We start from the raw sequence: 15532 nt of genomic DNA, 5'->3' as shown, positions 1-15532 counted from the left end.
TTTGTTTGTTTGTTTTTGAGGGGAGTTTTGCTCGTTGCTCAGGCTAGAGTGCAATGGTGCGACCTCGGCTCACTGCAACCTCTGCCTCCCGGGTTCAAGCAATTCTGCTTCAGCCTCCTGAATAGCTGGGATTACAGTCAGGCACAACCACGCCTGGCTAATTTTTTGTATTTTTAGTAGAGATGGAGTTTCTCCATGTTAGTCAGGCTGGTCTCAAACTTCTGACCTCAAGTGATTCAGCCGCCTCGGCCTCCCAACTTGCTGGGATTACAGGCGTGAGCCACTGCACCTGGCCAAAAACCAGTCTTAATACTTTAGAATCCTGTCAGAGGCGTATGAACCAGAGCAACTCCATCTCGAATAGGGCCTGGGTAAAATGAGGCTGAGACCTATTGGGCTGCATTCCCAGACAGTTAAGGCATTCTAAGTCACAGAATGAGATAGGAGGTTGGCACAAGATATAGGACATAAAGACCTTGCTGATAAAACAGGCTGTAGTAAAGAAGCCGGCTAACACCCACCAAAACCAACATGGCCATGAGAATGTCCTCTGGTCATCCTCACTGCCACACTCCCATCAGCACCATGACCGTTTACAAATGCCATGGAACAACAGGAAGTTAGTCTATATGGTCTAAAAAGGGGAGGCATGAATAATCCAGCCCGTGTTTAGCATATCATCAAGAAATAACCATAAAAATGGGCAACCGGTAGCCCTTGAGGCTGCTCTGTCTGTGAAGCAGCCATTCTTTTATTCCTTTACTTTCCTAATAAAGTTGCTTTCACTTTACTCTATGGACTCGCCCTGAATACTTCCTTGGGCAAGATCCAAGAACCCTCTCTTGGGGTCTGCATCAGGACCCCTTCCCTGTAACACCTTTCTGGCAACCACTGAAGGGACTATAGTGCAGAAACCCCCAACCCAAAGGCTAACTCTGGGTAAGTGTTGGGGTCTGGTAACAATCATATGTAACATCCGACCCCAAAAAATCATGAAAAGTGGTTAAAACACTAGAGCAGGCTGGGTGCAGTGGCTCACACCTATAATCGCAGAATTTTGGGAGGCCAGGGTGGGCAGATCACTTGAGCCCAGGAGTTTGGACCAGCCTGGCTAACATGCTGAAACCTCATTTCTACTAAAAATACAAAAATTAGCCATGTGTGGTGGCGTGTACCTGTAGTCCCAGCTACTTGGGAGACTGAGGCAGGAGAATGGCTTGAGCCTGGGAGGCATAGGTTGTAGTGAGCAAGAGCATGCCACTGCACTTCAGCCTGGGCAACAGGAGTGAAACCCTGTCTCAGAAAAAAACAATATCAACAACACGAGAGCAATCGGATTTAAAACATACACTCCTTGGCCAGGTGCGGTGGCTCATGCTGTAATCCCAGCACTTTGGGAGGCCAAGGCGGGCGGATCACCTGAGGTCAGGAGTTGGAGACCAGCCTGACCAACATGGAGAAACCCCGTCTCTACTAAAAATACAAAATTAGCTGGGTGTGGCGGTGCATGCCTGTAATGCCAGCTACTCGGGAGGCTGAGACAGGAGAATTGCTTGAACCCGGGAGGCGGAGGTTTCGGTGAGCCAAGATCATGCCATTGCACTCCAGCCTGGGCAACAAGAGCAAAACTCTATCTCAAAACAACAACAACAACAACAAAATACACCCCATTTCCCAGGAACGAGTGTTTTTTGTTGTTGCTGTTGTTTTTTCCCTGCTATTATGATGAATCATTTCAGCTACCTACTTTTTGTTTTAGTTTGTCAGTTTGATTGGATTTTGCCCCATGGGGAAGGAAAGGAGAGCAGGATGAGGGGCACAGCCAAGGCCTGGAATCCTGGCACTCACCTGCAGTCTGAGGCAGGTAACTTGGGCAGCTGCCTCTAAGGTGGTGATTTCCCTGAGATGTGGGGGCAGGAGAGAATTGGACAACCAGAGGGAAGATTGGTCTAACTGCAGCAGATTGGGTAGATAAGATAAGTGAGGCCCTGAAATGATCACATGCAATGGAAAAGTTCTTTAAAAAAAAAAAAAATTTTTTTTTTTTTTTTTTTAATTAGCAGTCATGGTTCTGAGGTTTGGTTCCATGTGCCCTTTCCTTGTACTGCCTTCCAAGGTCCTGATTCTCACACAGTCCCTTATTGGTTCCAATGGCCCAGGACCCCAGTCCTTGCCACCAGCATGATGGATCTTGTGAGTAGTCCTAGTTCCTACTCAGACCTGATCCAAAGGAGAAGTGGGCAGAGACCCAGGTTCCAGCTCCAGCACCAGCTGCCTCTGAGCCATTTCTGCTTCCTACCAGGTGAAGCTCCTGGGAGGGAAGGGGCCCAGGACCTGGAATGATAAAGCTCCCTGGAAAGCCAGCCATGGCCAGTCTGCAGCCCCTGGGGACTCTGTGAGAGTCTGGATGCAGACAGGCCAGGGGCTGCCACCTCAGGAAAGCTGAGGACCTAAATGTCCACTGGGAAGAGATGGGAGGGAGGCATGGTTCTAGGAGGGTACTGCTGGTCTGCCCTTCCATTCATCTGGGAATCCATTTCCTTGTGGAAAGTGCAATCAGAGAGGTTCTTCACATCCTTACAACAGTCTTAGTGGCCCCTTCTCTTTGGACTCTCCCAGGATGCAAAGAGTGTTTCTGGAGATTAGTAGGCTCAAGAAGGGAGGGGAGTTAGCAATAAATTTTGAACAATCTTCAAACACTTTGGGTAGCTCTTAAGGATGAACTTGTTCAGCTTCTGAGACAGGTGTGTGACAAGTAAGACTGTGACTGATCTTCAGAAGAGCCCTGAGAACAGGAGATCACCAGCAGCCAGGAGCTGTGGAAGGTTGCCTTGGGGGAGCAGGGGTCCTGCTAACCCAGCATAACTTCTATTCTGAAGGTAGTGCCCAGAGCAGAGGTTCCCAAAACATGAAACACAGATGAGCTCCATCAAAATCACCTGAAAGCTCCATCAAATTCACCTGGAAAGCATCGATAGCCAAAGCCTGCCCCCTCTGCAGCCTCCACCCACTGAATCAGAAGAGGGTCCCGGAGATCTGCATTTCACTCTAAAAGGCAACCTCCAGTGCTCCTTAGACTTGCTTAGAAAACACTGTAAATCTGAAGACTTATAAAACTCTAAGTGTCTCAGAAACTCAGGGTGAAGAATCACAAGTTCTCTACTACCCTGCCCCATTTTTAATCACACTCATCACAGACCACAGAGCACCTGGCAAACCCAGGAACGGTGGGTTGAAGATATGTTTTCTTCTAGCAGATTAAGAGCTGAGCAGAGTTTCCTGTGCCCTGTGCTTCATTAGCACATTGGTGGTGTCGTTTCCGGTGACTGACTCTCTGTTTCCATTCTGGCAAAGTGGTTTGCTCTTTTCACTCTGCTTTGGGTGTTGAAGGAAGACGAGCTTCTCACGGAGCCTCTCTTGAGCCTCTTGGCAGTTTCCCCCTCTGTGCCCCTCACGTTTCCACCAGAAACGTGAAGGCAGAGGCCACAGATTCTCCCTGAGCCACCTCACTTGGAAGCACCATGTCCGGATGAGATCGCACTTCCTGCAGTGGGCATTAGCCACGTCCAGGTAGAACCAAACCTGTTGCTTTTGTATGTTGGGTCAACTTGGCCTGACGTTTCAGAGGTAGACACGAGATAGGGAGTTTGTTGCGGGGGTGGGGAGAAGTGGTAGACATGCTGGCTAACTGATTATGATTAAGAGAAACTTAGAAGCTGAAGCCAGAGAGCATCTCAAAGGTTCCTGATACAATGGATGGTGTCACTCCAACCCTTTCGACAATCAGAGGGAGGACCTTGGAGTCCAGCACTCTGCATGTGACTCCCCGCAGCCTGGACAGGTGAGTGACTCAGGGTGGTGAGCTCCACCCTGCCCTGATTTAGGCAGAAGGTCCTAGTCCACCCTTAGGAGCTTCTTACACAGCAGTGCTGCCACCTCTCAACACCCAGGCTCAGGTCTACTAAACCACCAAACTCCAGGCTTGGAGGCATTTGCTCAGGGGTGCTAGGGGGAAAGGAAGGTATTGAGGAAAGAAAGAAGATATTGTGGTAGAGGAAAAACTGTGATAACACTGGCCCTTAAAGCTAGTTGCTTAGACTGGTTGGATTTCTCACCTCTCAGAGGCCCTGAACCCTATCATCAGTCTTTCCTAGGTGTCACCATGACAGAAACAAAAGGCTGAGTTTTCCAAGGATGTGTTTTGAGATCCAAAAACTTGTCATGAATAAAAAATGTAGTGATAGATGTAATAAAGATACGTCCTTAGGCCGTAAAATCTTACAGAACTAATCATGGGTATGAATTACTGCTACTACTTTCAATCTCATACAAACAAAATTAAAAATCCATCCACAGTTGAAACTTTAAAAACATTGGTAGCTGACTGGGCGCGGTGGCTCACGCCTGTAACCCCAGCACTTTGGGAGGCCGAGTGGGGCGGATCACCCCCACTCTTGAACCAGCCTGGCCAAGACCAGCCTGGCCAACATGGTGAAACCCCGTTTCTACTAAAAATACAAAAATTAGCCGAGAGTGGTAGCATGCTCCTGTAGTCCCAGCTACTCAGGAGGCTGAGGCAGGAGAATCACTTGAACCCAGGAAACAGAGGTTGCAGTGTCATGTCATTGTACTCCAGCCTGGGCAACAAAAGCGAAACTCTGTCTCAAAAAATAAAATAAAATTGCAGTCGTTTGGGGAAATAAATGTTATTATCATGGCAAACACATGTCACTTGCAGGTAGATATAAGCATCAATGAGCAATGAATCAGAAGCCTGAAGCATCTCTCCAAAACTATTTCTTCATTTATTTTTATTTATTTCTAACTGGCAAATCAAAATTATATATATTTATCATGATAGCCTGTTGTTTTGAAATATGTATACATTGTACAATAGCTACATTAAACTAATTAAGATACACATTACTTCACAATTTTCTTTTGTGGTGAGAATACTTAAAATTTCTCAGCAATTTTCAAGAATATGACACATTTTTATTAACTATAGTCATCAACACTTTTTTTGTTTTGTTTTGTTTGTTTTTTTTATTTTTATTTTTTTAGACAGAGTCTCGCTCTGTCGCCCAGGCTGGAGTGCAGTGGCGTGATCTCGGCTCACTGCAGCCTCCACCTCCCAGGTTCAAGCTATTCTCCTGCTTCAGCCTCCTGAGTAGCTGGGATTGCAGGCATGTGCCACCACCCGCGGCTAACTTTTTTGTATTTTTAGTAGAGATGGGGTTTCTTCATGTTGGTTGGGCTGGTCTCGAACTCCCTACCTTAGGTGATCCGCCCACCTCCGTCTCCCAAAGTGCTGGGATTACAGGCGTGAGCCACGGGGTCTGGACCATCAACACATTTTTATGAACTATAGGCATCATGTTATACAACAGATCCCTTGAATTTTTCTTTCTAACTGATATTTTGTATCCTTTGACCAACATCTCTGCAACCCCTCCCTGGTAACCACCTTTCTACTCTCCACTTCTTTTTTTCTTTTTTTTTTTTTTTTTTTTGAGACAAAGTTTCACTCTTGTTGCCCAGGCTGGAGTGCAAGGTTGCAATCTAGGGTCACTGCAACTTCCACCTTCCAGGTTCAAGCGATTCTCCTGCCTCAGCCTCCCCAGTAGATGGGATTACAGGCATGAGCCACCATGCCTGGCTAATTTTGTATTTTTAGTAGAGTTGGGGGTTTCTCCATGTTGGTCAGGCTGGTCTCAAACTCCCTACCTCAGGTGATCCGCCCACCTTGGCCTCCCAAAGTGCTGGGATTACAGACATGAGCCACCATGCCCCGCCTTGGTAGTTCTATTTTTAATTTTTGAAGAACCTCCATAGTGTTTTCCATAATGGCTGTACTACACTTAAAACTATTTCTATATTAATTCATTTGTTTATTAATTCATTCATTTAACAAATATTCATCAGGGCCCTACTAAGTACCAAGCACTGTTTAAGGCACTAGGTGAACAGGATAAACAAGTCCATAACCTCCTGAAGATTATAGTCAAGTGGGAGAGTCAAATAATGAACAGAGCTGAGCGTGGTGGCTCATGCCTATAATCCAAGCCTTTGGTAGACCAAGGCAGGAGGATCAATTGAGCCCAGGAGTTCAAAACCAGCCTGAGCAACACATGGAGACCCTGTCTCAAAATTGTTTTTTTTTTTTTAAATAAAAAATGATAAACAGATAAGCATATGAATGTATAATATCAATCAATCGGGCTGGGCGAGGTGGCTCACGCCTGTAATCCCAGCACTTTGGGAGGCCAAGGTGGGCGGATCACCCAAAGTCAGGAGTTCGAGACCAGCCTGACGAATATGATGAAACCCCATCTCTACTAAAAATACAAAAATTAGCCAGGCGTGGTGGTGCGTACCTGTAGTCCCAGCTACTCGGGAGGCTGGGGCAGAAGAATCACTTGGACCCAGGAGCGGGAGGTTGTGGTGAGCCAAGATCATGCCATTGCGCTCCAGCCTGGGAAACAAAAGCGAAACTCCGTCTCAAAAAAAAAGATATATCAATCAGTCATCAGTGCTATGAAGAAAAAGTGGAGCACAGCAAGGGGACTGCAAGTAATAGGGTGTGGCCATGGAAGACGTGTCTGAGGAGATGACATTTGACATTTCAGAAGAGACCTGAATGAGAGGGACTCAGCCATGCAGACAGCTGGGAGAGGAGGATTCCTGGGAGAGGGAGTGGCAGGTCTGACACAGAACTGTGCTCTGCATGGGCAAGGGATCCTGGCAGTCAAAGTCAGAGGGAAAGTGGTAGGAAATAAGGTCAGAGGTAAGCAGAGGCCAGATCATATCGTGCCGTCAAGTCCTCTCTGAGGAAGGACTACAGACTTTATTCTAAGTCACTCGAAGCCGGGGAGAGTGATGAGTAGAGGAGAGATGTGATCTGATTTACCATTTAGAATTATCACACTGGTTTTTGTGTGAAGACAACGAATGTTGAGGCCAAGAGTTAAAGCAAGGAGACCATCCAGGAAAGTTATTGCAAAGATTCCTGTGAAATGCACAGCGGCTTAGACCCGAGTGGTGGCAACAGAGGAGCAAGAGGTGGTTGGGTTTGGGATAAATGCCCAGGGTAATGCAGTCAGAATCTGCTGGTTGACTGGAAGTGGCGCATGAAAGAAAAAGAGCTCCAAGAATGGCTCCAAGATTTTTGACTAAGCCACTAGATTATGGGAAACACCTGGGAGTAGCAGGTTTATGTGGGGAGAACAGGAGCTCTGTTTTGGTTTGAGCTGTCTGTTAGGCAACTAGTTAGAAATGCTCACTACAAACTTGGATGGGCTGGGCGCTGTGACTCACACCTGTAATCCCAGCACTTTGGGAGGCTGAGGCAGGCGGATCATTTGATGCCAGGAGTTCAAGACCAGCCTGGCCAACATGGTGAAATCCCATCTCTAATAAAAATACAAAAAAAAATTAGCCGGGCGTGGTGGCGTGTGTCTATAGTTCCGGCTACTCAGGAGACTGAGGCAGGAGAATCGCTTGAACCTGGGAGGCAGAGGTTGCAGTGAGCCAAGATCATGCCACTGCACGCCAGCCTGAGCAACACAGCGAGACTCTGTCTCAAAAAAAAAGAAAGAAAGAAAGAAAGAAAGAAAGAAAGAAAGAAAAGAAAAGAAAGAAAGTTGTATAAATAAGCCTAAAACTCAAGGGGACAAAAACCTTCCCTGTTAAATGCCCTGGTTTCTAATAATTGGGGGTAGCACGTCAGTTCCTGATTCCCGCTGTAACTTCAGTTGGCAGCTTCCTGTTGCATTAGGCATAGCCATCTGGGGTTGTAATCATCTGGACGCATTTCAACACCCAAGCAAAACCGAGCAGTGACACCAGCCCTGCCAGGGAATTGCAAGGTAGCACAGAACATGAATTGGTTAAACTTCACACAACAGCAGTGTGTTGCTTGGAGACCAGCTCCACAAATTGGTGCGGGGGGGCGGCGGGGGGGGGGTGTTATTCAAGTTCATGCAAGCTGGACTCTGTCACAGAGCCACTCCTTAATTGTACGTTGGCTAATCCTCTCCTCCAACCAAGCCAGGAAGCCCACGAGTAGGGAACAAGAAGGGGCAAGGCCAAATGACTTTGACTTTGCAGGTTTGGAGGACAGTGTGGCAGAGTGGAAAGAGCATGGTCTTTGGACGCAAACAGACCTAGATTCATATTCCTTCTCTGCTCCTTCCTACCTAGGTGATCTCTGACATGTTACTTTACCTTTCTGAGTCTAAAGCTCAGGTTACTTGGCCACAAAGTGTGATAGGATTGTTAAAGATTAAATAAGTTTCACAGGCCGGGCGCCGTGGCTCACGCCTGTAATTCCAGCACTTTGGGAGGCCAAGGCGGGCAGATGACAAGGTCAAGAGATTGAGACCATCCTGGCCAATGTGGTGAAACCCCGCCTCTATTAAAAATACAAAAATTAGCTGGGCCTCATGGCACGCTCCTGTAATCCCAGGTACTCTGGAGGCTGAGGCAGGAGAATGGCTTGAACCCAGGAGGCGGAGGTTGCAGCGAGCTGAGATCGTGCCACTGCACTCCAGCCTGGGCGACAGAGAAAGACTCCATCAAAAAGAAAGAAAGAAAGAAAGAAAGAGAGAGAGAGAGAGAAAGGAAGGAAGGAAGGCAGGCAGAAAGAAAGAAAGAAAGAAAGAAAGAAAGAAAGAAAGAAAGAAAGAAAGAAAGAAAGAAAGAAAGAAAGAAAGGAAGAAAGAGAGAAAGAAAGAGAGAGAGAGAGAGAGAGAAAGGAAGGAAGGCAGGCAGAAAGAAAGAAAGAAAGAAAGAAAGAAAGAAAGAGAGAAAGAGAGAGAGAGAGAGAGAGAAAGGAAGGAAGGCAGGCAGAAAGAAAGAAAGAAAGAAAGAAAGAAAGAAAGAAAGAAAGAAAGAAAGAAGTTTCACATGTGAATCCCTGGCACCCGGTAGGCATTTGAAAGGAATAGTTCCCTTCTCCCCTGTCCAAGTCCCCTCTCTCCATAAAGTCAATATTCAGAGATAACCCTCTCTTCCACCACACCCCACCTGGGCTTTCCTTCACTCGGCTCCCATTCCAAATCTTCAGGCTCTAACTCCTAAAGGAAATGTCTCCTCCAGCCTCTCCACCCTCCTACAGCTAGCACATGTCATTTGATTGTTTTTCTAGAAATAAAGACCAGATCACCAACATCTTTTCTGGGTTTGCGGGACTCCTCGCCATCCTCCTGGTCGTTGCAGTTTTCTGCATCTTGTGGAATTGGAATAAACGGAAGAAGCGTGAGTCCCTTGTTTGTCCTGAGTTGAGACACAGTAGGATTATTAATCTAGCCTGGAATTTAAAGCCCAGCTTATTTACCAGGGATAAACTATTGGCCTGGGGAGTCCTCAGTTCTTACCCGATACATTGGCCATTGCCTCACTCAAGATCCTGAACTGTGGCTCCAAAAGCCCAGTGCTGATGGAGTTCCCCTGGGAAAGACATTGCCCTGGTGCCCCTGTGTCCAGTTTCCTCTTTACGTTCTGTCCATCAAGTCCCCTATTCCTCTCACTCAAATGAAAATTCCTGTAGCTTGAGTCTGAAAGGGTATTTTTGTGAGAACTGGCAAGGATGGGGAGCATTTTCAGGGGCCATCTCATTCCCATGAGTCTCTTCACTCTGTGCAGCTGACCCCCGCCATGACTCCCATCTCTCTCATTGCCTTGCAGGACAAGTTCCTTACCTCCGAGTTACCGTCATGCCCTTGCTGACTTTGCCACAAACCAGACAAAGAGCCAAAAATATTTATGACATCTTGCCTTGGCGACAGGAAGACCTGGGTAGGTTTTTCCTTCTAATCTATGGAGTCCAGATATTCGAACTTCTACTCCCAGAATGTGCCTCTCACCCTCCAGAAGCAATTTTCTTTAAGTTCTCAAACCTGTTTGCCCTTCAGAGAGTATCAGGAAAAATGGGATAGAGAGACTGTCAGCTGCAACTCCAGGGGGGTCTGGAGGGCTCCAAAAAGGGAGCAGAGGGTCATCTGGGCTGGGAGTTTTGTTTTTTCTTAATGTTAAGGCAACAGAAGAAAGCCAAGTGTGTCCAGGCATGGGGAAGACACCAAGGAAGAGAACTCGGTGCCAGCATCACAGGCAGAGGATGGGGTGGGGAGGAGGTTCTCACACAGGAGCTTGTTTCTCAGCCTCCCAACCCCTGTGATAGCATCCTCCAGTGCCACAGAAGCTGAGGGGCTTCCGGTTCTCAGAGTGTCATCCCCATAACTCTGACCTCAGAACATGAGAGAACACCAGACCCAAGGCTGGAAATTCCAGACACCACGCAAACCCGCTTCATCCATGATGCAGGGATTATTTGGACTGAAGCACTCAGAGGACTGGCTATCTTCAGGATTTGTTCTCTGTCCTTTCAGGGAGACATGAGTCAAGGAGTATGCGCATTTTCAGTACTGAGAGCCTCCTCTCCAGAAATTCTGAGAGCCCAGAGCATGTGGTAAGAGTCAAGCTTCTTGGGAGAATGACATGTCTCTGGCAGAAGAACTGTGGGGAAAGAGTTATAGGGCTTAGATCTGGTTTCACTGCAAACAAACAGCATGCCCTTTGGCACTTGCCCTGCAGTCCTATTAATAAATTGGGAAGACTAGCCTCAGGATCTCCTATACCCAAAAAGAAAAATTAAGGACAGAGGCAAGTGCTTGGAGTTATAAAAAGGGCACCAGGGTACAGATATTCAAGTGCATAATGTCAGAACTAAAATTGATTGGTATATATATTTTTTTCTTTTTTCTTTTTTTTTTTTTGAGATGGAGTCTTGTTCTGTCACCCAGGCTGGAGTGCAGTGGTGCGATCTCGGCTCACTGCAACTTCTGCTTCCCAGGTTCAAGCAGTTCTCCTGCCTCAGCCTCCCGAGAAGCTGGGATTACAGGCATGCGCCACCATGCCCAGCTAATTTTTGTATTTTTAGTAGAGACGGGGTTTCACCATATTGGCCAGGATGGTCTCAATCTCTTGACCTTTTGATCCACCCGCCTTGGCCTCCCAAAGTGCTGAGATTACAGGCATGAGCCACCGTGCCCAGCATTTTTTTTTTTTTTTTTTTTTTTTGCTCACTCCAACCTCTGCTTCCTGGGCTCAAGCAATCCTCCCACCTCATCCCCCCAAGTAGCTGGGACCACAGGCACACACCACCACGCCTGGCTAACTTTCATATTTTGTGTAGAGATGGGGTTTCACCATATTGCCCAGGCTGGTCTCAAACACCTGAGCTCAAGCAATCTGCCCGCCTTGGCCTCCCAAAGTGCTGAGATTACAGGTGTGAGCCACCATACCCTGCCAATTGATTGTTTTAACAAAGACATGACAACATGTTTATTCAAATGAATGTTGCTCCTTTCAAAGTGATCACCTCAGGAGGGTATGCAAATATTCCAACAATGCCATTGATGCTCAAAACACACTTAAAAACCTGCTTTGGATATTACTTCCAGGCCTTATGTCAATTATTTCAATTACCCTCAGGAGCAGAAATATCTGTTAAGTCATTCAGCACTGTAGCTGATATAGAAAGTGTTTGATCAAATGAGGTTGTTATAGGACCAACAGGTTTGTGTGTCTGCTGCCCGGTAACAGAACATACACTGTCACTACTAAAAATACAAAATATTAGCCGGGCAGTGGTAGGAGGCACCTGTAATCCCAGCTACTCAGGAGGTTGAGGCGGGAGAATCGATTGAACACGGGAGGCAGAGATTGCAGTGAGCTGAGATCGCTCTACTGCACTCCAGCTTGGGCGACGAGAGCGAAACTCCTTCTCAAAAACAAAAATAAAAACAAACTTATGATGTAAATATTATGATAATCTTCATTTTATAAATTAGGAAATGAAGACACCGAGAGATTAGGTCAGGTGCTCATACTCACTTGGCACAAAGTGGTGAGGCTAGGATTTGTACCTTAATCTAAGCCTCACCTTTAGCCACTATGTTGTACTGCCTCTCAGTGGGCTCTTCAGTTGATAATATTTTCGTCCCACCCGCACCCCCCCACCAATTGATTCCCATACTGTGGCCAAAAACTAGTTGTGATTTATCATCACATTTGCACTGTTGCTCTTCTTTTTTTTTTTTTTTTTTCAAAATATGCCAGTGGTATTTTCCAAGAAGAAAGGCTTTGTCCATATTTCTGCTTGCATCTGACCACTGGCTTCCTTTTCTTCTTCATAGCCCTCCCAAGCAGGCAGTGCCTTCCAGGAGCATACAGCCCACATCCATGCCACAGAGTACGCGGTGGGTATCTATGACAACGCCATGGTCCCCCAGATGTGTGGGAACCTCACTCCCTCGGCACACTGCATCAATGTCAGAGCTTCCAGAGACTGCGCAAGCATTTCTTCAGAGGATTCGCATGATTATGTCAATGTCCCCACAGCAGAAGAGATTGCTGAGACTCTAGCTTCTACCAAAAGCCCTTCCAGAAATCTCTTTGTTCTTCCCAGTACCCAGAAGCCGGAGTTTACTGAGGAAAGAGATGAGGGCTGTGGAGATGCTGGTGACTGCACCAGTTTGTATTCTCCAGGAGCTGAGGACAGTGATTCACTCAGCAATGGAGAAGGTTCTTCTCAGATCTCAAATGACTATGTCAACATGACAGGGTTGGATCTCAGTGCCATCCAGGAAAGGCAGCTCTGGGTGGCTTTTCAGTGCTGCAGAGACTATGAAAATGTTCCAGCAGCAGATCCCAGTGGAAGCCAGCAGCAGGCTGAGAAAGATGTGCCATCCTCAAACATAGGTCATGTCGAGGACAAGACAGATGATCCCGGGACCCATGTCCAATGTGTCAAAAGGACATTCCTTGCTTCAGGGGATTATGCAGACTTTCAGCCATTCACACAGAGTGAGGACAGTCAGATGAAACATAGAGAAGAGATGTCAAATGAGGACTCCAGTGACTATGAAAATGTGCTAACTGCCAAGTTAGGAGGCAGGGACTCTGAGCAGGGGCCTGGCACTCAGCTCCTTCCTGATGAATGAAGACCCAGGTACCCAGCCATAAAGCCACATTGAGTAGTCTATCCCACAGGAATGACTACTGCAGAGTCTAGTGCAGACCCGTGATCACCTTAGTGCTTCAGTGGATTCACTGGTTAGATTAAAAAGAGGCTGAGATGAGCAGGGAACTAAGAGGCCACACAAAAGCAGAGGTTTGGGAATTCCAGAAGGGAATTCTTCTCAAGCAGAGTGTGGTTATCTCCTGTACCAGCCTAAGAATGTTTGCTGAAACTGCTTCCTAGAACTGTGAAGAAAGCAGGAAAGTAGTGCACAGTAGTCTAAGATTATTACCTTCATTAATACCAACAGGCTGCAAAGCAAGAGTATAGATTATTGTATAATCCAGGCAGAGGTCAAAAGGAAGGAAGAAGTTGGAGTGGAGTGGGGTGGGCAATTTCCATTTTAAAGAGTGTAGGCAGGCCAGGTGCAGTGGCTCATGCCTGTAATCCCAGCATTTTGGTAGGCCGAGGAGGGCAGATCACTTGGTGCCGGGAGTTCTAGACCAGCCTGGCCAACATGACCCATCTTTACTAAAAATACAAAAATTAGCCAGGCATGGTGGTGTGCCCCTGTAATCCCAGCTACTCAGGAGGCTGAAGCAGGAGAATCGCTTGAACCCAGGAGGTGGAGGTTGCAGCAAGCCGAGATTGTGCCACTGTACTCCAGCCTGGTGACAGAGCGAGACTCCCTCTCAAAAAAACAAAACAAACAAAAAAGAAGTGTGGGCAACCAAATGTAGGTAAGGATGCAGAAGAATAGGAACTCTCACTGGTGGCTGATGGGATTGCAAAGCGTCAGGGCAGCTTTGAAAAACTTTTCAGCAGTTTCTTATAAGCATAACTTATCATATGGCCCAGCCATTTCACTACTAGAAATTGACCCAAGTGAACTGAAAACTTATGTTCACACAAAAACTAGCACATGACTGTTTATAGCCGCTTCATTCATAATTACCAAAAACTAGAAATAACCCAGATATCCTTCAACAGGTGATTGGATAAGCTGTTGATATCCATTCCTTGAGTTTATCCATACTCAACAGTAAAAAATGAACTCTTGGTTCACACAATAATATAGACATATCTTAAATCCATTTTGCTAAGTGAAAGAAGCTAGGCCTAAAAGTCTACATGTTGGGCGATTCTATTTATATGACATTCTGGAAAAGGCAAAACTATAGGGATGAAGAACAGATCAGTTGTTGCCAGGTTTGGGAAAAGGAGGGAAGTTTGCTACAAAGGGGCTGCAAAGGGAATAGGCTGATGGAGCTGTTCTGTATTGTACCGTGTGGTGGATACACGACAATATCCATCTGCAAACACAACAACTATACACATGGCCAGGCGTGGTGGCTCACGCCTGTAATCCCAGCACTTTGGGGGGCCGAGGCAGGGGAACACAAGGTCAGGAGATCAAGACTGTCCTGGACAACATGGTGAAACCCTGTCTCTACTCTCTCTAACATTTGTAAACCTGTCTCTAATTTGTAATTTGTAAACCCTGTCTCTCATATTTGTAAAAATACAAAAATTAGCTTGGCATGGTGGTGTGCGCCTGTAGTCCCAGCTACTAGGAGGCTGAGGCAGGAGAATCACTTGAACCAGGAAGGCGGACTGCATTCCAGCCTGGGCAACAGAGAAAGACTCTGTCTCAAAAAAAAAAAAAAAAAAAAGAACTATACACTAGACAAAGGGGCTTTTATTGTATGCAAATTTTAAAAAAATGAACAGACTGTCAAGGGAACCCAGGATGGTATGCAAATTGTGGTAAATGAATCTAATTGTATTATAAATGTATGATATCAACTCACTGAAAGGGATGGGGAAAAAAGAACTGACAAAGTTGGAAAACAATGTTTTGACTTATAACTGTAGATAAGGACACAAAGAACTGTATACAAAAACTGCACTCTCATTGGTAAATTTGTATCTCACAGAGGCATGGCTTAGCAATTCTAAAACGACTTTATATGTATATTTGGGTTAAATAAGTCAATCTATTGTAGATAAGGAGAGACAGGTTAGTGTAAGAATTGAATTGCAGGGCACCCATCTGGTGTCCAGAAAGCTGGAAAATTGGTCAGCTGTTGGGGGGAGAAAACCCACACATCTGGTGTCAGAAGTGTCGTGAGTGAAAACAGACCATCACTCCACCAAGTGGCCAGCATTTAAATTCATGCCACACAGAGGGAACCATGACAGTCTGGTACTGATGACCAAGCAGGGTTAGCCAGGGCAGCAGCAAGCGCATCAAAAGGACAATCCCATAGTCACGTAAGGAGAAGTTTGTATCATATGTGAGAATGAAGCTTAAATGGACTGAACAAAATCTTAAACATTGGCATGACAGAATTCTCATAACTAAGAGGGGATGAAAAGTTATGGGATCTAAATTAGAAGTTATGAAGACATCTGTCACCCAGTAAGGGTGGGAGGGACAACGTATCAGTTGGGGGCAGGTCCTGGAATAAACTAAGCCAGCTCTTTTTTATTTTTTGAGACAGAGCTTTG

At 46.2% G+C, this 15532-nt stretch overlaps 1 protein-coding gene across 4 annotated transcripts; it reads left to right on the top strand.

The window, feature by feature from the left end:
* Positions 1 to 3360: 3360 nt before the first annotated feature.
* Positions 3361 to 14697, top strand: LAX1 (lymphocyte transmembrane adaptor 1). 4 transcript variants are annotated; one of them, XM_009441035.5, is made up of 6 exons: positions 3361 to 3570; positions 3704 to 3841; positions 9149 to 9258; positions 9688 to 9798; positions 10389 to 10468; positions 12198 to 14697. In XM_009441035.5, exons 2-6 carry the CDS (start codon positions 3753 to 3755, stop codon positions 13002 to 13004), a joined length of 1197 nt encoding a protein of 398 aa, XP_009439310.1. In that variant the 5' UTR covers positions 3361 to 3570; positions 3704 to 3752; the 3' UTR covers positions 13005 to 14697. The 4 variants fall into 4 exon arrangements, with proteins under 4 accessions (XP_009439310.1, XP_001156566.1, XP_001156451.1 ...); XM_001156566.6 differs by having other exon boundaries at positions 3361 to 3841; XM_001156451.8 differs by lacking the exon at positions 3704 to 3841 and having other exon boundaries at positions 3370 to 3570.
* Positions 14698 to 15532: the final 835 nt, after the last annotated feature.

The sequence above is a fragment of the Pan troglodytes genome, chromosome 1, assembly GCF_028858775.2.
Source record: "Pan troglodytes isolate AG18354 chromosome 1, NHGRI_mPanTro3-v2.0_pri, whole genome shotgun sequence".
In the NCBI taxonomy this organism is placed as follows: Eukaryota; Metazoa; Chordata; class Mammalia; order Primates; family Hominidae; genus Pan; species Pan troglodytes.
The sequence above is the reverse complement of the archived record's forward strand: the minus strand, read 5'-3'. Positions and strand labels throughout refer to the sequence as shown.